The sequence below is a fragment of the Diabrotica virgifera genome, chromosome 6 (assembly GCF_917563875.1).
Source record: "Diabrotica virgifera virgifera chromosome 6, PGI_DIABVI_V3a".
Lineage (NCBI taxonomy): Eukaryota > Metazoa > Arthropoda > Insecta > Coleoptera > Chrysomelidae > Diabrotica > Diabrotica virgifera.
The window spans coordinates 146345151-146372518 of NC_065448.1; the positions used below are offsets into that span (position 1 = coordinate 146345151).

Genomic DNA, 27368 nt, shown 5'->3' on the forward strand with positions numbered 1-27368 from the left:
TTATGGCTTAGAAAGATGTATTTTGTTCTTAAATATCCCAAAAATTGCAGAATTCAATTAGGGAATCAAGTAGAGGTGGATCCTGAAGAAATCCATGTAACTTTTGAAGATGTAAAAGGAGTAGATGAGGCTAAACAAGAATTAAAAGATGTAGTCGAATTTTTGAGAAGTCCAGAAAAGTTTTCAACTTTGGGAGGCAAATTACCAAAAGGAGTTTTACTTGTTGGTCCTCCAGGTATGTTAATATATTTTCTAGAAATTTGTATACTTATGTATACAGTGATGAGCGCACTAATAACCGACAAAATAACGCAAAAGATGGAAAGCATAATTAAGTTGTGAGATAAAAAGAGATGAACCTAGTGGAGTTGTTAAATTTAGCGATAGTAACTTATAAATTGACATTATATTGATTGTTTCACACCTTTAGACGTATCGGACGAATTTGAGAAATGCCACTGTCACAGTGACAGTTTTAGTTGACATACTCCTCTGATACGTCTAAAGGTGGGAAACAATCAATATAATGTCAATTTATATGTTACTACCGCTAAATGTAACAAATCTACTAGTTTTATTTCTTTTTATCTCACAGTTTAATATGTTTTCCATCTTTTGCGCTATTTTGCCGGTTATTAGCACGCTCATCACTGTATACAATATGTGTGAAAAAGTTGGCAACAAATGGAAACTTCCTTAATTATTAGTTTTTCGAAAAAAAAATTATTCTTCAGAGAAAGTTCTGCATTGTCTAAAACTAAGATTCAGCCATCAGATATCAAATTTTATCAATATTATAACGAGGTATGTCAAAAAATATGAGTTTCGCTCAAGAGTAAAGTATCTTTATTTTTCACAGTATTTAAAATTGCTATTATGAAAAGTTGTTTGGAATTAAAAACTATGTTCTAATATGTAATTACATGCTTCTAATTGAAAAAATAAATTGAAAATTTTTCTCATATTATGGATATCTATAGTCATTTTCATCTATTACAATTATGATAACTCTTTTATTACATAGGACATAACAGATCAAGAAATACATTAGTCATGTCAGATATTCAGGCAATATTTATTCCTTTTTATTCTATATTTTTTTTGTTGACTGAATTTATTTGTTTGAAACAGGTACTGGTAAAACATTACTTGCTAGAGCCGTGGCAGGAGAAGCTGGTGTACCATTTTTTCATGCAGCTGGACCTGAATTTGATGAAGTATTAGTTGGACAAGGTGCCAGAAGGGTTAGAGATTTATTTAGTAAGTATAATGTTATAATATAATGTGTTATAATATAATTTTCTATTTAAATATAGTTTAAATATCATATTATGATCCAATGAATTTTTTGTTTGGAAATATGTTTCACAGAATCTTTTAAAATACTTCTTTGAGTAGCAAAATATTGTTAATTTGTATATTGGTCTCAAAAGAAGCAAGCCACTGTCACAAAAAAGTTACAAGAAATTCACAAAAAACTTCCCAAGAAAATTTTGGTTAATATTATATTTTAACACATTCGCGGACACGCTTCACATGCAAACACGTCTGCTTATGGAATCAGTGTCTTTATATGCAGTCGTGTCCGTGAATGTGTTAATGTAAAATTGGGTAAAGAGGTAGATTCAAAAATGTTTGTAACACAAATGAATTAGAAAAAATATTCGACGAGCAATATACGAATTAAAAAAAAACTATTTTGTTTATAATCAAAATTAAGAGTTCAGATATCTCATTTTTGCGAAAATAGTATAAAATAGTATACCTATTGTGTCAAAAATAGAAATCAAAATATCTAAACTGAACTCAGACATCGCCATCGTGAGGTAAATAGAAAATTCCATTAAAATTATAAAATCAGACGTTTTGCTTTATTCTTGTTTATGTACCTACATGTTCCCTCACCCTAATCAAAAGATTTTATAAAGAAAAGTGCAGATTTTTATTACGAACATTTAGTAATCTAACGAACTTCATCTAAAAGTTATAATTTTCATAATTCTGTATATTTATTTTCATGTGTGCTTCAATCATTATAGTAAGTATTTAATTTTATTTTTGCAGAGGCAGCGAAAAAACGTGCCCCATGTGTGATATTTATCGATGAAATCGACTCAGTAGGTTCAAAACGTACTAATAGTGTTTTACATCCGTATGCTAATCAAACTATCAATCAATTACTCAGTGAAATGGATGGTTTCCATCAAAATGAAGGAGTCATTGTATTGGGAGCCACTAATAGAAGGGATGATCTGGATCAAGCTCTCTTACGACCGGGTAGATTCGATGTAGAAGTAATTATTTTTTTATTTTATTAATTCAGTTATGTATCAGTGGAGTTATAGTTAGTAAGGTTACAGAATAACTAACCACACAGAAGCGAATCTGACTGTCGTTTCCATTGATTTTGTTGGGACCGAAAAATTTGACCTTGTGCACCAGTTACAGAATAGAACTTGATGTTCTAAGGAATAGACCATTCCAAATGATGTAATATTTTTGACAAATAGTTATTAATTAAATATGAAATATAAAATTTAACTAGAAAAATAAATAAAATATAAAATAAAACATATATAAATATAAAATTTAACTATAAACAACTGTCACTGTCAGTCGCAAAAGTGAGGTTGCACCAGTTACGTGACGCATGAGCATAAAATTGATGTTACCGTTTTCGGCCTGAGTTTCGCTTCTGTATGGTTAGTTATTCTGTGGTAAGGTACCAAGGGTATTATAAGAATAATAACGCTTGAGGTCAATGGTGTATAGACCGAGGGCTTTTGGCCCGAGGGATATACGTTGACCGAAAGCGTTATTTCTATAATACCCGTGGTGCCTTCAACGTTTAATGTCCGACTAAATTATTTTTTATATGCAAAAAATTTGAATGAATTTTGAATTAATTAATTGTCAAATAAGTACATTTACCAGCAATAGTCGTAACGTAATTGTGGAAATCATAGTTTTACTTAGGTTGTTATTTGTCAACTTTGCAGTATTTAACTAGTTATTTAAATTTAATGCCCTTAATGCCGTTATTTTGAAAACTAACGCCCTAGGGAATTATATCATACTTAACTGGTTTCGAAATCATGTCATTATTTGTCAAATAATATACCAGTCGGACATTAATTATTTTAACAATTTATATTTATATTACTGTCATCATCATTCTCTTTGCCTTATCCCTATGCGGGGTCGGCTTCCCTAATTGCATTTCTCCACACAATTCTATCTTGGGTCATATCAATGTCAATCCCCTTTACCAACATGTCCTGCCTTATCGTCTCCCCCCAGGTCTTCTTTGGTCTTCCTCTCCTACTCCTTCCAAGAATCTGCACTTCAGCTATTCTTCGTATTGGGTGATTAACGTCTCGACGTTGAACATGACCAAACCATCTTAACCTATGCTCTCTCATTTTGGCATCAATTGGTGCCACCCCTAGACTTCCCCTAATATACTCATTTCTAATTTTATCCTTCTTTGTCACTCCATTCATCCGTCTAAGCATTCTCATTTCCGCCACATGCATTCGTTGTTCCTCTTTCTTCTTCACTGCCCAACATTCAGTTCCGTACATCATAGCTGGTCTTATGGCTGTTTTATAGAATTTTCCCTTCAGCTTCATTGGAATTTTTCTGTCACACAACACACCACTCGCTTCTTTCCACTTCATCCATTCAGCCCTAATTCTACTGCATGCATCTCCATATATTTCTCCATTACTCTGTAATACCGATCCCAGGTACTTAAAACTATTGCTTTTTACAATCAGTTCACCATCCAAAGATACCATTTTATTTGTAGTAACTCCATATTTAAATGAACATTCCAAATACTCTGTTTTTGTCCTACTAAGTTTTAAACCTTTTTCCTCCAGAGCTTGCCTCCACTGTTCCAGTTTTTGTTCTAAGTCTCTTTCACTATTTCCTACTAACACGACATCATCAGCATACATTAAGCACCATGGAATGTTACCTTGTAGTTTCGCTGTTATCTGGTCCAAAACTAATGAGAATAAATACGGACTAAGCACAGAGCCTTGGTGCAATCCTACTTTCACATGAAATTTATCAGTCTCTCCCACACCTGTCCTAACACTAGTCGTTACTCCCTCATACATATCCCTCACAATCTTTACATATTCACCAGGGACTCCTTTCTTATTGAGTGTCCACCACAGAATCTCTCGAGGAACTCTATCATATGCTTTCTCACGATCAATGAATACCATATGAGCGTTTGTTTCTTTACTCCTGTATTTTTTCATCAACTGCCTTATAATGAAAATTGCATCTGTTGTTGATCTGCCCTGCATAAAGCCAGATTGATTCTCGGATATTTCGGTCTCTTCACGTATCCGTCTATCAATTACTCTTTCCCATATTTTCATGGTGTGGCTAAGCAGTTTTATAGCCCTGTAGTTTGTACATTGTTGTATATCTCCCTTGTTTTTGTAAACAGGTACCAGTATACTGCTTCTCCATTCGTCTGGCATTTGTCCAACTTCCATAATTCTATTAAATAAACCTGCTAGCCACCTTGTTCCTGTCTCTCCCAATGCTCTCCATACTTCCCCAGGAATATCATCTGGTCCTACCGCTTTTCCTTTCTTTATTTTTTGAAGCGCTCGAGCCACTTCCCCGTTTGTTATTTTGGTGACAATTGCTGCTACTGTCTCCGTTGACTCTACAGGCTGCCTGTCAAATTCTTTATTTAGTAAGCTGTCAAAGTACTTTCTCCATCTCTTTTTGACATCCCTTTCGTGAACTAGTATTTTATTATTTTCATCTCGGATACATCTAATCTGATTAAAATCTTTTGCTTTCTTTGCTCTCTGTTTGGCTATTTTATATATCTTCCTTTCGCCTTCCCTGGTATCAAGTTGATCGTATAGGTTTGAATACGCTTCTGCTTTGGCTTTTGCTACTGCTACTTCCGCTTGCTTCTTCGCCACCATATAGTTTTGAAGATGTGTCGGATCTGGTTTCTTGCCACTTTTTATATAATTTTCTCTTCTCTTTTATTTTTCCTTGTACTTCGTTTGACCACCACCAAGTCTCTTTATCCTCAAACTTTTTTCCTGACATTTTCCCAAGTATTTCAATAGCAGTCTCTCTAATACTACTGGCCATTTTTCTCCAAATTGTATTAGAGCTTCCTTTCATGTTCCAACATATTTTTTCTACTATTTTTCTCCTGAATAGGCCTTCTTTCTCATCTTTTAACAGCCACCACTTGATTTTTTGTGGTCCTCTCAGATATTTTTGTTTAGTTTCGCTTTTTTACTTCGATTTCCAGAACAAGCAGCTTTTCATTTATATTACTGTATGAATGCCATTAAAAATGCAAATATACACATCTTGTACAAATAATGGTAGGGGAGCCCAGGCGGGGATTTTTGCAGTTACTCGAGTCAGATTATCATATGGGGAGAAACCTGGTACCCTGCAGATGTACCTCTACCATATATTGGCTCTTAACACAGGGAAGTTCGTTAAGGGGGGCCCGAAAAAAAATCTATCCTTAAAAATACTCGAAATTGTCAGATTAAGATAAGGTAAGTTAGGTACATGCAAAAGAGTGTATATTTCAAAAATCTGACGATTTGAGCAAGGAAATGGGTGAGTCAAAAAGTTTTACAAAAAAAAGGGAATATTTCGCAAAATGAACGTCAGATCGAAAAACTAAAAATAGTCTTTAATATTTTTCAAAAATCTATCGAATTGTACTTAACATGACCCCCCACGGAGAGGGGTGGGGGTAAATTTAAAATTTTGAATACAAACCGCGCGATATTTCGCAAAATGAACATCAGATCGAAAAACTGTAAAATACACTTTCAAAATGTTTTTGAAAAATCTATCGAATGGTACCAAACACGACCCCCACGGAGATGTGGGGTTACTTTAAAATCTTAAATGGGATCCCCAAATTTTTATTGCAGATTTGGATTCTTTACGTAAAAATAAGAAACTTTTATTCGAGACATTTTTTCGAATTGTGGATAGATGGCGCTATAATCGGAAAAAACAATCGTTGGAAATGGAAAATTAAATTAAAAAATGGAAAGCGCCGCCCCCTAAAATGGAAAATTTTACTTAACTTTTTTTGATTTTAGGACCTACTAATCACAACCTAATAGGTCCCCATAACGCTCGAGAGACTGCAAATTTAGCATACTTTGCTCCCCTACCATAATAACGATTTTTTTCGATTGTTTTTCGATGAATTTTTCGCACAGAACACTTATTTCACTTTGCAGTGCGGTGTTGCCACCTCCTCCTAAGCGCGTCAAATAGAAGTTGACGTTTTAGATTTACACTGATTACACTGATAGATATCCAACATTCAGATTTCGGGTAATTACGATTCGACTTAACCATTTCTATTCGATTTGTTAAAAGTTCCAGAATAGGGCTGATTATCATCATAAGTGTTACTGCAATCGTAGAGGAGTTTCGACCTTGCCTAGTCTGTTTCTTTAATTGTTCGTGTCCTACACGATCTACTTCTACGGCATTTCTCACCGACATTGATAATAGGGTTTGACTGGGTTTTCATTTGCTCTTTACATTCCATTATTCATTTTTGCTCTTTACCATTTTGCTCACCTTCTTCTTCAAGGGCCATCTCCGTTACTAAGCGGGTAAGCATCAGTTATAAAGAATTATTTTTAACGGCAAACATACAATTGTATTCACTTTTTTAGCCTAGATATTCGTCTTCTTCCTAAACTTCTTCTGCCTTCGAGTTTGTCTTAAATTATGAGCGGAGAGTTGCAGTATTTTTCTTAGCGCATTTATGTTCGAAATATTGCGCTTTCTTTCTTTTACTGTCCTTTCAACTGTTCTGTTTAATGATGGATTCAGTTACTTATTGATGTGAATAACTAATAAAATAGTAACAAAAAATAATAAGAATAATATAACTTTTAACTGTGGATTTAATAATTTTAGGTTACCGTTCCTACACCTGACTATACAGGTCGTAAAGAAATATTGGGCTTATACTTAAATAAGATATTAGCTAAGGATATAGATCTAGAATTATTAGCAAGAGGTACGACAGGATTTACAGGAGCAGATCTAGAAAATATGGTCAATCAAGCAGCTCTGAGGTATGTATTACAGTTTATCATTATCATCGATATATGAACTCAGACTCTAATTTCGACTGCAACTATTTTTGGATAAGAGTTTTAATATCCTAGAAAACTATACAAACGGTAAAACATTGCAAAATTACTATTGCAGCTAAGATAAACTATAAGTCAAACAATAAGGACTGCACGTAATTTTTCCCTTGTTACCATATTCTAAATTTGAAAATATATATAGGGAATAATCAAATTTTTTGACATGCCATTCCTATTATAGCGAGCATTTTACTGGCTAGAAGTAGTGACGATTATATATGACGTCATTATTATATTTGGTTAGATGGTAAATGCTAACTGACGTCTGTCAGTTATTATTATATTATATTATCATAATATTGTAGGTTAAATATAATGTCAAATTATTGTTTTCAAATTATATTTTATTTATTTAGTTTATATTTTAACAACAGTTTATTTTTTCACTAACTTCACTTTCCCTGCCCTATCCTTGATTGGTCTTGTTGTATGGTAGGTTTAATTAGACGTTAATTTTAAGCAATGTTGCTGGCTAAATAAGCACAGCTCACAAAGGCCATAAAAGAAGAAAAAAATAAACAAACATTTTAAATAACCTTAAATCGGACAACGTCAGTGTGACACTTATAATAAAGATAGTTATGATTAAAAGACTAAGTTTTCACTCTAATGGCATATAACATATCCCACCAGAATGAAAACAATGGGAACCTTCTCTGGTTACACCTCCGAGGCTTCTACAATTTGCAAGCCATACGGATGCTGAGACTAAGGAAGATGAGGGAATTCTACAATTTACAATTCACGTCACATCTGCTCAGCGCGGTAAAGTTCCAACGAGACTAGTTCCCTTCATACTCCACACAGAGTAAATGTAAATCAAAAATAAATAACCATTTTCAATTTCGTTGCAAAACGAAAATACAGCCGAACCATATTCCAGTCCAATCAGAGAGTGCTGCAAGCACCTCTACCGGTTTCGAAACTTATTAGTCTCTCATCAGGAGGCACATATGCTGCTCTCCCCGATCCAACCAAAACAAACCCCAGCGTGCAGTCCCGAATTGCAACGAACGAAATGGCATAGATGCCCTAGCGGCAACTGCTAGCAAAAGACTAAGTTTTCACTCTAATGGCATATAACATATCCCACCAGAATGAAAACAATGGGAACCTTCTCTGGTTACACCTCCGAGGCTTCTACAATTTGCAAGCCATACGGATGCTGAGACTAAGGAAGATGAGGGAATTCTACAATTTACAATTCACGTCACATCTGCTCAGCGCGGTAAAGTTCCAACGAGACTGGTTCCCTTCATACTCCACACAGAGTAAATGTAAATCAAAAATGAATAACCATTTTCAATTTCGTTGCAAAACGAAAATACAGCCGAACCATATTCCAGTCCAATCAGAGAGTGCTGCAAGCACCTCTACCGGTTTCGAAACTTATTAGTCTCTCATCAGGAGGCACATATGCTGCTCTCCCCGATCCAACCAAAACAAACCCCAGCGTGCAGTCCCGAATTGCAACGAACGAAATGGCATAGATGCCCTAGCGGCAACTGCTAGCAAAAGACTAAGTTTTCACTCTAATGGCATATAACATATCCCACCAGAATGAAAACAATGGGAACCTTCTCTGGTTACACCTCCGAGGCTTCTACAATTTGCAAGCCATACGGATGCTGAGACTAAGGAAGATGAGGGAATTCTACAATTTACAATTCACGTCACATCTGCTCAGCGCGGTAAAGTTCCAACGAGACTGGTTCCCTTCATACTCCACACAGAGTAAATGTAAATCAAAAATGAATAACCATTTTCAATTTCGTTGCAAAACGAAAATACAGCCGAACCATATTCCAGTCCAATCAGAGAGTGCTGCAAGCACCTCTACCGGTTTCGAAACTTATTAGTCTCTCATCAGGAGGCACATATGCTGCTCTCCCCGATCCAACCAAAACAAACCCCAGCGTGCAGTCCCGAATTGCAACGAACGAAATGATGATTTAGAAATGATGAGAGTTATGATTGTTTCACACTCTTAAAGACAAAGAGAAACAGTGTAGGCTGTAGGAGCTTTGGTAAATAAATGTGTGTTTTTTATTTGGCAACAGCGCTGTTCTGCCAAACTTGACACTAGAGAAAAACGAATATATGAGGAAAAATTTGTTGAAATTGTGTAAGTTTGTATCGGTGGGTTAAGATGTCATTAAATCTATGACGTGCATTCCTAATTGTTTGACTTCTATAGCCCGATCAGGGAACACAATATTTTACAAAAACCTCCAAAAAATAAAGGAAGAATGAAAATTTGGGAATAGGTAGTTGAAATTGTCTATTATTATATAAAAAAAAGTTTACAATTCTACATCCCCTCCATTTTACAAAAATTGGGAAATACGGGGTGAAAAATATTTTCTCGATAGTGAAAAAATATACGTTCAAACTAGGCCCGGAATTGGATAAAATGACTAATTCTAAGCAACTTTTGTTCTATAGAAGTCAATACTTTTCGAGTTATTTGCGAGTGAATATGTTCATTTTTAATAAAAATAAAAACATGTTTTTGGACGGTTTTTCGCAGATAACTCAAAAAGTACATATTCTAGCGAAAAAAATATTCTTAGTAAAAATATAGCTTATAAAAAATTGAAAAAAATGGTTTACGCGTAAGGTCTGCAGACCCAGTAGAAGCAGAGTTGTAGCTAATGAAAAGTAGGTTCTTCTTCGTCAAATTCGAAATCGAATATTTCAATGTGAAATAACCAAAAAACAGAGCACTTTTCGGGGAAAATTCAGTACAACTTTTTTAAAGCGTTTAAAAAAGGTATATTTTTGTTATTTAAAAAAACTTCTTACATTAAAAATAAGCGAGTTACGCTCAAAATATTGTAGGTCCCTTTTATTTTTTGGTACAAAAATCGCGAACATCACCCCCTAATTAGCTTCCCAAATGAAATTAATCGTTACCGCTTCACAAGTTACCTTACTTATATATTGTTTATATTATCTATAAGTTTCATTGGTTCAAAGTTCTCATTTTTGAAAAAAATTGGGTTTAAAATAAAACATTTTTTTTTTAATTTAAAAAAAAATGGAATAATTATTAGTAATACCAAAAATCTTAAAGAGTAATGAAATGTACGTTTTGCTTTTCTGAATATTTTTCCTTTTTTGTTTTCTTATTAGTCAAAAATTGGTTATGCTATGGCTGTTCAAAATTTGCCTAAACTCGTGATTAGTTAGTCGTTCAAGTCATTTTAACTACAGCTTTTTCCAAAATAAGCACTTTGTACCGATGAAACTTACATATCATATAAATAATACATAAGCAAAGTAACTTGTGAAGTGTTAATGATAAAATTTATTTGTGATGCTAATTAGGGGGTGATTTTCGCGATTTTTTTACCAAAAAATAAAAGGGACCAACAATATTTTGAGCGTAACTCACTTACTTTTAATGTTACAAGTTTTGTTAAAAAACAAAAATAAACGTTTTTTAAACACTTTAAAAAAGTTGAAATGAATAATTTTTCCCGAAAAGTGTTCCGTTTTTGGGATATTTCACATTGAAATATTCGATTTAGAATTTGATGAAGAAGAACCTACTTTTCATTAGCTACAACTCTGCTTCTACTGGGGCTACAGACCTCAAGCATACGCCATTTTTTTTCAGTTTTTTATAAGCTATATTTTTGCTAAAAATATTTTTTTGCTCAAATACTTACTTTTTGAGTTATATCCGAAAAACCGTCCAAAAACATGTTTTTTCTGTTAAAAATGAACATTGAAAAGAAATAATCAAACTCAACTCACGAAAAGCTCCAGGTTATGACTTAATCTCGGCACAAGTACTAAAACAACTTCCTCGTAAGGCCATTATTATGCTAACAGTAATATTTAATCGAATGCTAAGTTTATCATACTTTCCAAAAATATGGAAATTTGCAGAAATTATAATGATCCTTAAGCCAGGAAAAGCTCCCAATGAAGTAACATCTTATCGACCCATCAGCCTACTCCCAATCGTTAGCAAAGTTTTTGAAAGATTGCTGCTACAAAGAATATACGCAGATCATGAATTCCTAACATTACTACCAGAACATCAGTTTGGTTTTCGGGAAAATCACTCTACTACACAACAAGTTCATCGAATAGTAAATGAAATATCAAAAACTCTCGAAGAAAAGAAATACTGCAACGCTGTATTCCTAGATATCTCACAAGCGTTTGACAAAGTTTGGCACAGAGGACTGCTTTACAAAGTAAAATTAACACTATCTAGTAACTATTTCCTCCTAATCAAATCCTACTTATCAAATAGATATTTCTCAGTAAAATTCAAAGACCAACAATCCAGCCTCTGTCCTATTAACTCTGGAGTTCCGCAAGGTAGTGTTCTCGGACCTCTGCTTTTCTCACTCTACACAGCCGATATACCAGAGTCTCCTAATACTACGATCGCTTCCTTTGCTGATGACGTAGCAATACTAGCAGTAAATGAAGATCACATACAAGCCTCACAAGACCTGCAACACCATCTGGACATACTCAGTGAATGGTACACAAAATGGCGAACTAAAGTAAATAAAACAAAATCATCTCAAATAACGTTTACAAACCGCCACAACACATGCCCACCTGTAAGAATGGAAAATGTACGAATACCAACAGTAACAGAAGCTAAATACCTTGGCATCCATCTTGACCAACGTCTTACTTGGAAAAAACATATACAGATTAAAAGAAGACAACTAGACTTGAAATTTCGGCAAATGTATTGGCTCCTTGGACGCAGATCAAAACTCAACATCCAAAACAAAATTCTTCTGTATAAAGCAATAATCAAACCTATTTGGTACTACGGACTACACCTCTGGGGCTGTGCAAAGTCAACATCACTGAATATCATTCAAAGATTTCAGTCGAAAGTTCTAAGATCAATAGTGGATGCACCCTAGTATGTAACTAATCAAACACTTCACGAAGACTTAAATATACCTTTCATTGGAGAAGAAATCCATCGAGCCTCGGAATCACAAAACGAGCGTACCATTCACCATGACAACGAATTAGTAAGGGAATTATTTCATAATGGCCCTGCCACAAGGAGACTAGATAGAACCTGGCCTCAGGACCTATTTTAAAACTTTAAACATAAATAGAATAAGATGAGACATCATTGGAAGTCTCTTCTTCATGACCAAAAACATGGAAAAAATTTACTTAATACTCTTTTAATGATGTAGATTGTAAATAAACATAATTACATAAAAAAAATGAACATATTCACTTGCAAATAACTCGAAAAGTATTGACTTAGGGAAAAAACTCTATAAAACAAAAGTTGCTTAGAATTCGTCATTTTATCCAATTTCGGACTTATTTTGAATGTATATTTTTCACCTTCGAGAGGGGGGTATTCCCTCTATTTTTGTAAAATGGAGGGGATGTAGAATTGTAAACTTTTTCTTATATAATAATAGACAATGTCAACTACCTATTCCCAAATTTTCATCCTTCCTTTATTTTTTTTGGGGTCAGATTGTTCTTTGATCGGGCTAATAATAGTTTAGTAGCGTGTAGGGATGCGTAGCATCACTTCAAAATTTGTGTTACGACTACCACCTGTATACTTATTGCACATCTTCTATTTATTCATGATATCCATTTCGAAATTCTGGAATCCTGTACTGGCGTGTAAAGATCTAGTTGATGGGTACCATATTATATTTTTGGAGTCACTAGGTAGTTTCCAAAAGGTGTTTGCTGCCTGTGTTCTAATGTTTTGTCATGAAAGATATGGTTGACTATTCGACGTTGTTACTAAGTCTGCATCTTAGGTCTTTATGAAACATCCCCATTGTATGCAGGTGTCCATTGATTGGCACATTTCACCTTTGGGGAAACACTGACTCAAGTGCAATTTTTTTACGTGAGTTATCAACACTACGATATTCCGAATACTTGTATTTGTCTGGGGAAACAAAGTCAGAATTGTAACTCTTCCCTATTTCGCTAGATGACGTGTATGTCGTTGTTGAGTTTCCGTTTTTACCTGCTCTCTTGGTGCAAAAAAGTCAGATTGTCAGTTGTGCGTGCTACAACACTATTATGAAATGATAAAATTATGAAATTTTTGGGAGAAACAATGACATATTTACAAATTTTTGGAAAAACAACGACATATTTGCTAATTTTATCCCCTTTCAGGTGAATTTAACAGAAGAAAAATCCTAAAAAAACTTTTATTATAATATACGTCAATAACTAAAACTGTGGACAATAAATTTCTACTTTCACTTGTAATTTGCATCTCAATTTTGGCCTTAACTAACTTACAAAACTTTAAATGCGTTTTCTCAACAATTAACTTTGCACGTACATCAGTGTTTCCCCAAAGGTGCGACATGTCCAACTAAGGCTTTTGTGGCTTTGAGTTGTTTTCTGCTCTATTTGCGCATTGCATTTTGCCAAGTTCATTCTTAGTGCTGAATATAAACTCAACATAAAAAAACTAACGAATTGGTAAAACAGAAAAGGTAAATGTAGGACAGGTTTATTTGTTTACTTTATTTCTGAGGTCATGATGAGAGTAAGTAAATTCCGTAAAGTTAAAATAACAAGAAATGTCTATTCTCTCTTATCGAGATCTAATTTTGTCATTTTAATTTTAGACGACACATCTGATACAGTGAAATCGCAACTGGCAACAAAATTGCAGTATCTGACTGCAATTAGTGTTATTGAAGAAAGTTTTGTGTCTTCTGGCCATCTTAATGCGTTGTTTTATTTCAAGGCTGCGGTTACATTGTTCATTTAGCTCACATTCCAAATAATTGTATCTGGATACTTTCGGTAAAGCTTTTTCCCTTTAACGTAGATTGGTTCGTCTTCAATCTTGTTCTTACTGACGATCATGATTTTGTTTTTTTTTGTGTGCAGAGCCATTCCATACGTTTCGCAGTACTGCGTAGTGCGGTCAACCAATATTTGCAGTATTTCTCTGTTGTCCGTAAGTAGTACTGTATCGTCTGCATATCTGAGATTATTCCTAGGGTTCCGTTATTTGATATGCCTTCATTGATATCTTCTAGAGCCTCTTTAAACATCTCTTCTAAGCACATATTAAAAAGTAGAGCCTTCTTATTGGAATCTCTTTAGATTTTTGTTGGTCTACTCGAATTATCGCTTTCTGATATTGGTATAAAGTATATAGCGGGATAAGATGGTCAAAAATGCCCCCGCACCGATGTTTTCGATAAAGGATATAAAGAATTTTTAGATTTTATTTTTTTTAGCGCAATTTTACTTTAAAAAATCTGAAAACATTTAACAGGATGTATCTTTTAAATACAAAACAGCCTGATTTTTTCCCATTTTTGTAGTAAAAAATGAGCCCAAGAAAAATTTTTGAAATTTTCAAAAAAATTTTAGGTTATATGATTTGGCTAACTCTTAAATAGTATTTTTTTGTGTATTTTTTGTCATCCTTTTGAATGGCAGAAACAGAATTTTCAATATCTGAGCGGAAAGAACGAAAAAATTGAAAAAAAACGTTTTTTGGCTGTCTCGAGATGCATCTCGGGACAGCCAATTTTAGGACTTAGGATCCTGACTACAACAACTGAAAAAAACTAAACATGTGAATTTGGTATATGGGGTTATAATAATATTTGGAACAGCTTTTCCAAATAACTTTTTTCGATATTTCTAACGCGAGGCAAATCGAATCACATATTAGAAATTCACCCTGTTTGTGGATTCGCAGTAGGCCGCGTTTAAAATTTAAATTTCAGTTGACTATTTTAAAAATTGTGAACCATCAATCTGTATGACTGTGACAAATTTCAAATCTATATATTTTGATAGCAGAAATATAGGGGTGTCTTCATCTTAAATGCGACAAACTGTCACAAATTATCAATTTGATAATTTATTGCAACTAATATAGTCGTATTTTTTATGCCTAGATTCAAAATACTGACTAATTCACTAATTTTATCATAAACAGTTCAAATTGATTGCATTGAAGTATTGAATCAATTAATCTGTAATAATAATATATGTAATATAAAATAAACGGTTTTTGAAAAAAAAAGATCAAATTATAGAGCGCATTTTTAAATTTTCTTAAAAATCTTTCTTTTTCACCATATAACTTGAAAATGATAAGAGATACAGTAATGAAAAATGAAAACGAAATTTTTATCTAAAAAAACCCTACATTTTTGAATAGTATCTTTTTTTCGTATCTCTTATCATTTTCGAGTTACATGGAGAAAAAGGAAAATTTTTAAGAAAATTTAAAAATGTGCTCTATAGTTTGATCTTATTTTTTTTCAAAAACCAGTCCAACTTTTTGAACATAAAAATAACACTATAATAAAAAGTGTTTTAGAAGGAAAACGATGTATTTAAATTCTGATGGAGGAGGGCTTAAATATACTTCTCATTTTTTTTTTAAATAGATTAGTCATACATTTTGTTGCAGCATATCTCGCTTAGTTTGAATGTAATCGACTTTTAATATTGCTCATTTGAAAGGTCTTCTCAAGCACTACAAAAATTATTAGTATCATTATATACCTAAAATCCACCGTTTCTCTGCTATTTCAAGTTGAATATACCGATTTGAGCATGCACCAAAAAAACAAACTCTTCTCACCTATCATGTCCCCTTTTGTATTATAACTAGAAGATTTATGAAGGAACGAATCTCTTTGTTTTTTTATAAGCTACAAAAATATTTTATATAGTTTTTTTGTTAGGTGCATAGTTTTTAAGGTAATCGCAAAAATCCGTCCGAAAAGGTGTCATTTTTCAATGAAAATGGCCCTATTTCAACTATGAATAACTCAAAAAGTATTGAGTTTTCGAAAAATAATTATAGAACAGTTTTTGCTTAGAATTCGGTTCTCTAGCCTCTTCCGTGGCTATTTTAACCAAAAAAAATTTTCAACCCCGAGAAGGGAGTAGACTTTGTTTCTTAAGCTATTCCCTACTTACAGTATTTCTCATGATCATCTTTCAGTGCGTCACAGTTTTTCGATTTCTTTCTAACGCATTAAATTGTATGTGACAGAAAAAAAGGCACGTCGGTGATAACATTTCGTCGGTGACATTTTTATAACATTTCTTCTAGTTATTCTAGTTGTCGATAGATGGCGCCATAATAAAAAAATATTTTTTTTTAATTAGATAATAATATTACAAATATAATCTGTTTAATTTATAAGACTATACAAATCAAAGAAAATACCATTTTATAAATGCAAGAAACACATTTGATTTGTTTTTATTCCAAATTGAAAATAAAATGTGACAACTGTCAGATTTAACTAAAATGTCATGTTAGAATAAATGTCATAAATGTGTATTATCACGGACTTACCCTTTTTCCTATCATTTGTTACGCACTGAAAAATGATCATGAAAAGGACAATACTGTGAAAATATCAAGTAAATCGATTTAGTAGAATGGAATTCGGAGCCAAATACTCTCATTGACTGCCCTAAATGGAACAAGCTCAAATTACTTATTGGAAGCTGATAAAATAAGGCTTTAGCTTGAATTTGTGTACTTCGCAGTTTCAAAAATAATATTTTTGATTTGTGTTTTTGAACCTTGAAAATCGTCATTATTCGATTTTTTTCAGTTTTAAATTGTTTATAACTCGAAAACGATTAACTTTAGAGAAGAATTACAAAGGAGCCTTTTTGTTTTCAATGGTCCAAAGAACGCAAAATAATGTCTACACGGGACAAAAACATTGATTTTTATAATTTGTTTAAATTATTTTTTAAATAAATGTAGCAATAACTCCGAAATTATGGCGTTTAGGTATAGGGAATATCACATCAAAAACAATCAGTATTTTTTTTTGGCTTTGGCAGAGCCAATTAGCCAGACTTGTTTGTGATTGATTGCAGATTCATAGTCATAAATTTCTTATAAACATAAGTACATTCTACAATATTATTTTTATAGATACATTGGTACATTGTGTAGCTTTTTTTTATTTAGTTTTTTTTAATTATTTTACTGTTTTTTTAATATGTATTTTAATTTGTGCGAAACACTTTTTTTTACTTCTTTTTTTTTCTATTCTTTTTTTATTTTTGTGTCTATTTTTTTTTCTTTTTTTTTATTTATTATTTTTTTGTTATTATTTTATTATGTGTTTTATATATATATATATATATATATATATATATATATATATATATATATATATATATATATATATATATATATATATATATATATATATATATATATATATATATATATATATATATATTTAAAAACATAAGATGTAGATCTTTGAAACACACTCAGTGAACCAAAGATCCAAGGTTATTGGTTTAACGACCACTCGTACGAAATCAAATAGATGAAATAGAGAATGTGGAAAAATCCCCTTACGAAAAAACCTCTTGTCTTTACCGACGAGCCCAGAGAGGTTGAAGAGGGCGAAACACATTTCTAAGAACTGGTGTTTGGATCTTTGATTCTATTCGAAAAATTTTTCCCAGCCCGAAATGGTGGATGTGTGAATTGTTCGTAAGGGGATTTTTCCACATTCTCTATTTCATCTATTTTATTTTATTTTATATATATATATATATATATATATATATATATATATATATATATATATATATATATATATATATATTTTAATTTTTTCAAACCACATTAACAAATTATGCCTATTATATGACGTTTACAACTTGTATTTACATAATTTAACATGTTTATAAATGAGATGAAGAATTTCCATATCATTTGTAAATATTAAAGTATTAAGGTTTATTGGGAAAAACATTTTAAATCTTTTAATTCCTTATAAAGGTCGTTTATGTCATTTATGTTTAAATTACATTCTGATATGACATGTGTTAGATCTCCGATTTTGCCACAAGTACAATTGGGAGTATCTGACAAGCCGATTCTATGCATGTAATATGGCGTAAGAGCATGATTAGCTCTCTGTTTTACAGAAAGCTCTTAAAATAGTTATTGAGTTTTCTGATTTTTTAACAATATGATGAATGTGATCTTTCCATGACAATTTCCTGTCTAGATAGGTACCAAGATACTTAACACAGCTTTTAATAGGAAAATTAAATTTTCCAACATTAAGATTGCCTTGTGGAACTCTAAGCTTTTTTGCAAAGTAACACACCTCAGTTTTTGTGTCAGAAATTGATAATCCTACTTCTTCATAGCACTGATTTACGATTTCTAATGCGACTTTTAAATTATCCTCACATCTACTTAACAATTTTCCTTCTGTATACATAGGCGTAACCAGGGGGGGTTTTGGGGGTTGTAACCCCCCCATTGGGATGTACTTTGAGCTCTATACGCTTAACACCATAGCCCTCAGAGACCTTCCAGTAGTTGTAACCCCCCCCCTTTCAGGTAGTTGTAACCCCCCCCTTTCAGGTAGTTGTAACCCCCCCCCTTAGGATCATCCTGGTTACGCCTATGTCTGTATATAAAACAACATCATCAGCACATTGAAGAATTTTTGTATTGTTGGGTATACTAACTTCAAGATCTATGTTGAACAGGATGTATAAAATCGGGCTTAAAATACTCCCCTGTGGCAATCCAATATTAGTTAGTCGAGGATATGAAAATTCATCATTATTAATTTTTAAATAAGTTAATCTGTTGGAATATAAAGATTTTAAAAAGAGAGCAAATGAATTAGGGATTCCAATATACAACATTTTTTTGTAAAGAATGTCTAAATTAACATTATCAAAAGCAGCGGAAATGTCAAGGAACGCAGCTGCTGTAGACTTATTTCTTGTAAAGTTAAGTTGAATTGACGTAACTAGAGCTGCAGTTGCATCTTGAGTAGACCTAGACTTGCGAAAACCATATTGGGATCTTGGAAGTATACCATCGTGTTCTAACCAATGTTCAAATCTATTTTTAATTATTCTTTCGAATGTTTTTAAAAGACATGAAGACAAGGAGATAGGTCGGTAAGAATTTGGATCACGGTCTGGTTTGCCAGGTTTTTTAATAGGAATTATCAGTATTTCTTTAAGACTTCAAAACGCAAAAAATATATAGGGTATTCCATTTGAAATAAGAAAGTTAATTAGATTTTCTCAAAAAAAAAGCGAAAGATCTGACAAAAATGTAATTATCACTATAATATTGGCCGCATTAGTAAACCCCTACCCACCAATATCTATAAAAATCGCGCAAGCCGTTTCCGAGATAATTGAGGGTTTCCATACATAAAACTCACTCTGTATATTATATTACATATATTATTACAGATTAATTGATTCAATACTTCAGTGCAATCAATTTGAACTGTTTATGATAAAATTAGTGAATTAGTCAGTATTTTAAATCTAGGCATAAAAATACGACTATATTAGTTGCAATAAATATAGTTTGTCGCATTTAAGATGAAGACACCCCTATATTTCTGCTATCAAAATATATACAGATTTGAAATTTGGCACTGTCGTACAGATTGATGGTTCACAATTTTTAAAATAGCCAACTTAAATTTAAATTTTAAACGCGGCCTACTGCGAATCCACAAACTGGGTGAATTTCCGATATGCGATTCGATTTGACTCGCGTTACAGATATCGAAAAAAGGTATTTGGAAAAGCTGTTCCAAATATCATTACTGCCCCATATACCAAATTATATGAAAAAATTCACACTTTAAGTTTTTTTCAGTTGTTTAGTCAGGATCCTAAATCCTAAAATTGGCTGTCCCGAGATGCATCTCGAGACAGCCAAAAAACGGTTTTTTCAATTTTTTCGTTCTTTCCGCTCAGGTATTGAAAATTCTGTTTCTGCCATTTAAAAGAACGACAAAAAATACTATTTAAGAGTTGGCCAAATCATATCAAAACCTAAAAAAAATTTGAAAATTTCAAAAATTTTTACTGGGCTCATTTTTTACTACAAAAATCTGAAAAAAAATCTGGCTGTTTTACATTCAAAAGATACATCCTCTTGAATTTTTTCAGATTTTTTAAAGTAAAATTGCGTTCACAAAAAAAATAAATTCTTCTTTTCTCAATTTAAGAGGTTGTAGGACCCCTGGGAAGCTAAAAATTTGCATGAGGGCATAATTTTATATCCTTTATCGAAAACATAAGTAGCAGGGCTGATCGGTGCGGGGGCATTTTTGACCATCTTATCCCACTATTATAGCTTTTGTAATGATTCTCACATCCTGATCATCTATTTCAGTTTTCCGTAATACGTTTGCCTTCTATGTTGTACTTTGTCAAAGGCTTTCTCAAAGTTAACCAGGCATGTGAATACGTCACAGTTAACGTCTCTACACCGGTCTATGAGTGTTTGTATAGTAAATAATGCCTTTCTAAGTGCCAAAGCCTTTTCTAAAACCCAGTTAGTTTCCTTTTATGCTATCGTCTAGTTTTTTGTAGACACGTTCATGGATCACTAGCAGGAAAACTTTTAAAACATGGTTCATCAAACTGATTGTATTATATTCCGCAAATTTTCGTGTTATATTAAATTAGTTTTTAAAATAGAGCGGCGATAGATGGAGCAGATTTTGTTGCCATGAAACATTTGGAATCGGCCAGAGACAAAGTTTTAATGGGACCTGAAAGAAAATCCCGTATACCCGACGAAGAAGCGAATATGATTACAGCGTACCACGAAGGAGGACATGCGATTGTTGCTTATTATACGAGAGATAGTCATCCATTACACAAAGTAACCATTATACCCAGAGGGCCTAGCCTTGGACATACCGCGTACATTCCTGAAAAGGAAAGGTATCACATAACAAAATCCCAGTTGCTGGCTATGATGGATACTATGATGGGCGGAAGGGCTGCCGAAGAACTCATTTTTGGACCAGAAAAAATTACTTCAGGTATATTTTCTCAAATTTACAATTTTTATATTCAGTATTATATTTATCCTACCTATTTTTTGTAAAACTTAATACGAAAAAATTTAACTTTTTTACTTTCGCATATTCACTCATACAATTTAAGCTACCCTACCTCGATTGCTGCTTTGGTTTGGTGTTGTTACGCAGTAGAATAATAATAACAAATGGCCCTAATTGATTTGTTTCATACTTATTATGAATTTATATTTCCTTGAGTTATTAAGCCTTGAAAATCGCCATTTTTGTTTTTTCAATTTTAAATTGCTTATAACTCGAAAACGATCAACTTTAGAGACAAATTATAAGAATGGTCCAAAATGGTGAATGGAAATTATTCAGAATGGTCCAAAAAACCTACAAAAAAATTGTCCGGCCAAAAATATTGATTTTTGCAATTTGATTAAAAAAAAATGTTAAAAAAATTTGGACCACTTTTCACGTGGGCGACTTCTTGAACCATATTCTGGGATGTCTCACGAATGTGATTATGCAAAAAATGTCATGGGAATATTTTCCCAACGAACCCGCCGTTTTCGCCTTGTCTATAAGGCTCATTTGCATTCGTAGAAGCCGAGTTACGATCGATAAAGCTTCGAAAAATACTCATTTTGCAATTTTCAATTATTTGCATTGTGCACTAATTTTACAATATCTTAAGTTCTAATTGTTGGATTTAAGTTAAGTAAACGTTTTTTTCTTCGTTTTTTATTAAGGAACAAATTTCATTTGAAACATTTTTTTATCTCTTTTAGTTTATGAGCACGAGCCTTATAAACATTATAACAATTTTTTGACCACTCGGATCGAAATCCACCCTCGAAATTCGTAATCAGCAGCCAAAAATCCATAAGAAACCGTTGAGTTTGTCCATCATTGAAAAGGACACGGTAACCTCTATTTGGCGCCTAGACTATCAGCTATACAAATAAATTTTGGTACCTTTATTGAATATTAGGAAAAGGCAATGTTGATTCGTATTATCCATTTTGTTTGTACAAGTCTTATGCGCTTTTAAATCTTTGTTTTTTCGATGACGCACTTTCACCACAGTAAATTACATATTCTTAATCTAAAGAACAGATGCCTGTATCTTGGACATCTGTAATTAATTTCATGTAAACTTAAATTTTTTAGGCGCAAGTTCAGATTTGAAACAAGCGACATCTATTGCTACGCATATGGTGAAAGACTGGGGAATGTCAGAGAAAATTGGTCTTCGCACTATGGTGGATAATTCAAAGAGCTTCCAACCGGAAACATTAGGTCCCACAACCAATGAAATGGTACGTAAAAAAGAATGTGTGTGTACTTTGTACGCACGTAAGAAGATATTCTTCTATTATATAGGTAATTTAAACGAAGTAAATATACTTAACAGGTTATTTGTATTTTATTTAAAAATTAAACTAACTTTCTTATCTACCACTTTCAAAAAATTTTTATTAAAATAACGAAAAATAAAAAAAGTATTGAATCGTCCAGGATTAGAACCCGCGACCTTCCGTGTGCTTCCGTTCTCTGTCCCACCGCTCTGCCAACTACGCCATCGAGCCACTTGAATTGACACGTAAGTTTCGGATATAATTACACAACACGGCGACAAACTGTAAAAATGTTATGCCTACATATTTTATTAATTTACTACAGGGAAACACAAATCCACAAACACAAGAATTATAATAAATAATACATTTCCTAAAACCACTAATATATTCTTTTAATGACCTATTTGCACGGTTACAGATACATACATACCTATCTTGAAAGATTAGCAATGAACTACATACTGTCAGAACTACATACTGTCAGTGTGCGCAGGCGCGTGGTTCATGTACAATTTTACCCTCAATCGATTCGCCGCTAAAGAAGAATATCTTCAAAAATGAAAAATGCTTTTTCTCTTATCCCTGTAATCCTAAAAATAGTAAATATAAAAGCAACGTTGAAGCGCAAAGAAATCCAACTGCGGTGGAACTACGTGCGTTGCACTGTATTAAATAGTGTGATGTTAATGTCTTTTTGGTCCAAACTAATTAAAACTCTATTGTTTGGATAACTTTATATTTACATCGTATAAACGGTGATTCAACCATAGTTGTTTACAAATACAAATCATTACCTATACCACACATTTGTACATATCAAGTATCTAATTATAACAACTCTTGAATTTACCTACACTGCATTTTTATACACGACATAATATGTAAACCTCACGTATTAATTCACGGTCAGGAGTCATTGTCTTCGAGCATGGCTAATACACTACATTATATTTTGATAAAGATATTTACAACTTAATTTATATAGGTTGTCCGCACTATATTACATCTCCCTGTTTTAAAATGAGATATATTTCTCTTTCCCTTTTACAAAATGTTTATGGTTACCTAATACTATTTTCAAAAATTAAATTTCCTAACTATGCTAACTAACTGTAACATGGTACATTTCAGATCAATCGATTTTTCCCTAAACATGTATATTCTTTTTCCTATTTTACACAAAAGTTCATATTTTCCCTATACTAAAACTGGTATTTTATAACCTATTACTAGTTCACGTACTTTCACGTCGTGTCTTTTCGTCCTTTTTTTTTCGTTCACTAATTCACTTTATCAAAACAGTGTCCACAGTGAATGAAATTGATCCTAACTTTTAAATAGTCTTTTAGTGCCTATAAGCCGTAACTAATCTAATTGTAATAAAATCTCGACTTTAATACTTCCTAAGCTAAGCTAAATATTACCTAAACTTCTATTAAATGGTATATAAAAAAAGAATTTAACGTTACTTTACTATTTCATCTTATTATTTCAGTCTTATTTTGATTTATTTATATACGCCTTACTAACTTTAAAATATTGTACCTATAATAGAAATGTAATCTCTCTAAAACTTTTAATATGTGTCTCTAAAAAAACTTCTAATAACTCTCTTGTACCTATAATAAAGATTTAATCTCTCTAAGAACTTCACTTTTTGTGTCCCTTTGCTTACTATATACTAACACTATTGTAAGATATTGTCTATCCTTAATTCAAACACTTCCATTTTCCGCGAAAATTTAACCTGAATTCATTATCTACATTTAAAAATAAGTTATTTATAATTAACATTACTTTAGAGAAAAAAAAAATTTACAACTTTAATTCTTAAACACAATTCAATGATTAGCTACTTATTTGATATTATTCTTAATTCTGCTTTATTTTGACATTTCTGACAAATTTTATGTTCCTTCTTCCATTTTTCCCACATATTTTAATAAAATTATTTTTTCCTCTCTCTCTTCTTCTTGTCGGGTACTATAACTATATTTCTTCATTTTTCTCCACATAATAACACTTCTACAGTGTACATAATTCATCTTCATATACATATTTCATATAACAATCATATATCATTTATCTCATGTATCATTTCATATAACATCATAATCATCACTTCATATACTAGCTCCGATACCTTCGTTTTACCTTAATAAAAGAGGTTTCACTCGGATGTCTTAGTTCTCCGCCAATATTACCCCGAATTTTCGCCCTGATCTGTACGCACCATTTAGGTGGTATAGTTAACTCAAAACACGAAATAGGTATTTTATGCGGTTCAAATTCTTCTAAAAATATGACAACCTCAATCCCTTGCTTTGAGGCCGTTGTTTATTCACGAATAATCATGAATAAAATAGGTACTCTCAAAACACAGAGTGGGTCTCTAATAAGCTTTCAAGCTTCTATAAATCACTTAGTACCTTCCTAATTTGACAAGAGCCGTGGGTTTCTTATTGTCTCAAGTTGCCTCATAATATTTAGCTTATAATATTGTTAGTTCTTCTTATCTATATAGTTCTTCTCCAAATTCCTTATCTCGACGCATCAGGTCGGTTCGTTAAAAATATATATCTTGCTTATAGCAATGTTTATCGTATGTCATCACTAATCATTATTTATTAAAAAATATCATTTATCACTCAAAAAATATTAATTCAGGTTCATATCATACAAAATTTAACACAAAATCGATACAAGTGTATCTATATAATCAATAAATATCAATAATAAAAACAACTGGCTAATAAAAATTCAATAATAGTATACATATTCGACAAAAATTCAATAAAAAAATAGCATATGCAAAAGTTAGATAAAAATATTCAAAATAAGTTTATATCTCAAACTTCGATAGAAATTTTTGGAAAAAATTCGATATTCCATAAAATATTCAAAAATAACCGTACTAAAAATCGAAATCGAATAGATTTTTCAAATAAATTCAATAAAAATTCAAAATTCAATAAAAATTCAAGAATAGCATATATAATAAACTTCGATAAAAATATTCAATTCAAAAATCACTTCATGTTTCAAAATTCATAGATATTCTTAAAAAAAAATCGATACTTCATAAATTATTCAAAAATCAGCAAAGATAAATATTCAATTTTCAATAAAAATATAAAAACGAGGGAAGCATTTTTAACAAAGATAGACATTCTTACTTACATTTTATTTCCACTTTTGTCTTTTTTTTCACTGGGTTTCCTGTATCGTCCTGGTCCATCTTCGCCGTCTCCGTTTCCAATTTGTTGCCGCCATCCTTGTTCCTTACAGAAGATTCTCCAATTAGTCTGCAGGATCAGCCATGTATTAAATAGTGTGATGTTAATGTCTTTTTGGTCCAAACTAATTAAAACTCTATTGTTTGGATAACTTTATATTTACATCGTATAAACGGTGATTCAACCATAGTTGTTTACAAATACAAATCATTACCTATACCACACATTTGTACATATCAAGTATCTAATTATAACAACTCTTGAATTTACCTACACTGCATTTTTATACACGACATAATATGTAAACCTCACGTATTAATTCACGGTCAGGAGTCATTGTCTTCGAGCATGGCTAATACACTACATTATATTTTGATAAAGATATTTACAACTTAATTTATATAGGTTGTCCGCACTATATTACAGCACTGTGCGCTATGAAAACTGAATCCAGGACTGTAAACAGGCATGACTTAACGCATGCACTTCAGTGACAAGGTATGCGCCGCGGCATGCTTTGAGACATGCGTCTCAGCGCACGCAACAAGGCACGCAGTGTGGACATAGCTGTATTGTACAATAGGATCCCGTCCTCCTCAACATCCTGTCACCGATGCCGATGTTGTATTCGCTCCGTGCATGACTGACGCAACACCTAGCGTCGTCACCTTACATTTTTGGCGACCGCAATTGGTTGTTAATCATATGGTACATATAAAATATTTGACGTTAATATGTAATATTTATTTACCATTTTTGATAAAATTTGTTATACAAACAATGACACTGACATTACAAAGAATCGCTAAAATTGTCACATTTCGCCGCTACGAACGCTGGCATCGTTTCGTGTATCCACACCATGGTCACGCACGGAGCGAATGTTTTCTTTACTGTTATTATTTTATTAATAATACAAAAAAAAATAATACAAAATAAATCTGATCTTCAATAATTATTTTTATAGTCGAAACTATGTGAGTGTATAATATATATTTTAATTGACATTTCAGGTTGACAGTGAGATCCGTAGGATTTTGTCAGAAAGTTACGAAAGAGCTAAACAAATTCTGAAGGTTCATTCGAAAGAACATAAAGCATTAGCTGAAGCTTTATTGAAGTACGAAACGTTAGACGCAGAAGATATAAAAGCGATTATGTCAGAGAAGGGAGGTGGTGGGGACAAGAAAAAAGTCTAGTTTTAATAGGATACTTTTGTTGTTGCAGTACCGCATTTTATTTTATTTTAAAGAGACACAACAACTAAGGTATTTTAGAAAATTTGTAATTTCTGTATATATGTCTTCGCTAATTTAGCAAACACGGAATACCAAATCCACCGGTTTGGTGTATAACACTTAATTTAATTTTGTTAAACTTTAATTTCCTTTTGATAGGAATATAGATTGCGTAATAAAAAAAATGTTACTGATTATTTGTGCTTTATTTTTCCTTTGATGATATCTGAGGGAATCAAATTATTAGGTATCATCTTCAGAAAACGAGGTGAGCGACACGCCACTGAAAATAACAATATTATTTGAGAGGCTTCAGCAATTACACCGAGCTTAGTGTAGCTGTTTGTATACTGATGGATGAATGTATAAAATAGACAAATGGATATGCATAAAGTTCATACCAAACACTTCTTTCGGTGCGTCAGTAATTTTGAAGTCATTTAGGATTTTAAGAATGTCGCGAACCATTGCATGACATTTTAGTTAAATCTGA

The 27368-nt window shown here is 32.4% G+C and overlaps 1 protein-coding gene across 1 annotated transcript; it reads left to right on the forward strand.

The window, feature by feature from the left end:
- LOC126886914 (ATP-dependent zinc metalloprotease YME1L) lies at positions 1–27070 on the forward strand. Its single transcript, XM_050654075.1, has 7 exons — positions 1–235; positions 1132–1260; positions 2065–2294; positions 6964–7124; positions 20706–21055; positions 22211–22359; positions 26651–27070. Exons 1-7 carry the CDS (start codon positions 16–18, stop codon positions 26834–26836), a joined length of 1425 nt encoding a protein of 474 aa, XP_050510032.1. The 5' UTR covers positions 1–15; the 3' UTR covers positions 26837–27070.
- Positions 27071–27368: the final 298 nt, after the last annotated feature.

Bases quoted from the DNA above. Each gene is read 5' to 3' on its own strand.
- LOC126886914 (XM_050654075.1), top strand. From the start codon at position 16: ATGTATTTTGTTCTTAAATATCCCAAAAATTGCAGAATTCAATTAGGG. The intron at 21,056-22,210 runs GTATATTTTCTC...TAAATTTTTTAG, and splicing joins ACCAGAAAAAATTACTTCAG to GCGCAAGTTCAGATTTGAAA. The intron at 22,360-26,650 runs GTACGTAAAAAA...TTGACATTTCAG, and splicing joins GTCCCACAACCAATGAAATG to GTTGACAGTGAGATCCGTAG.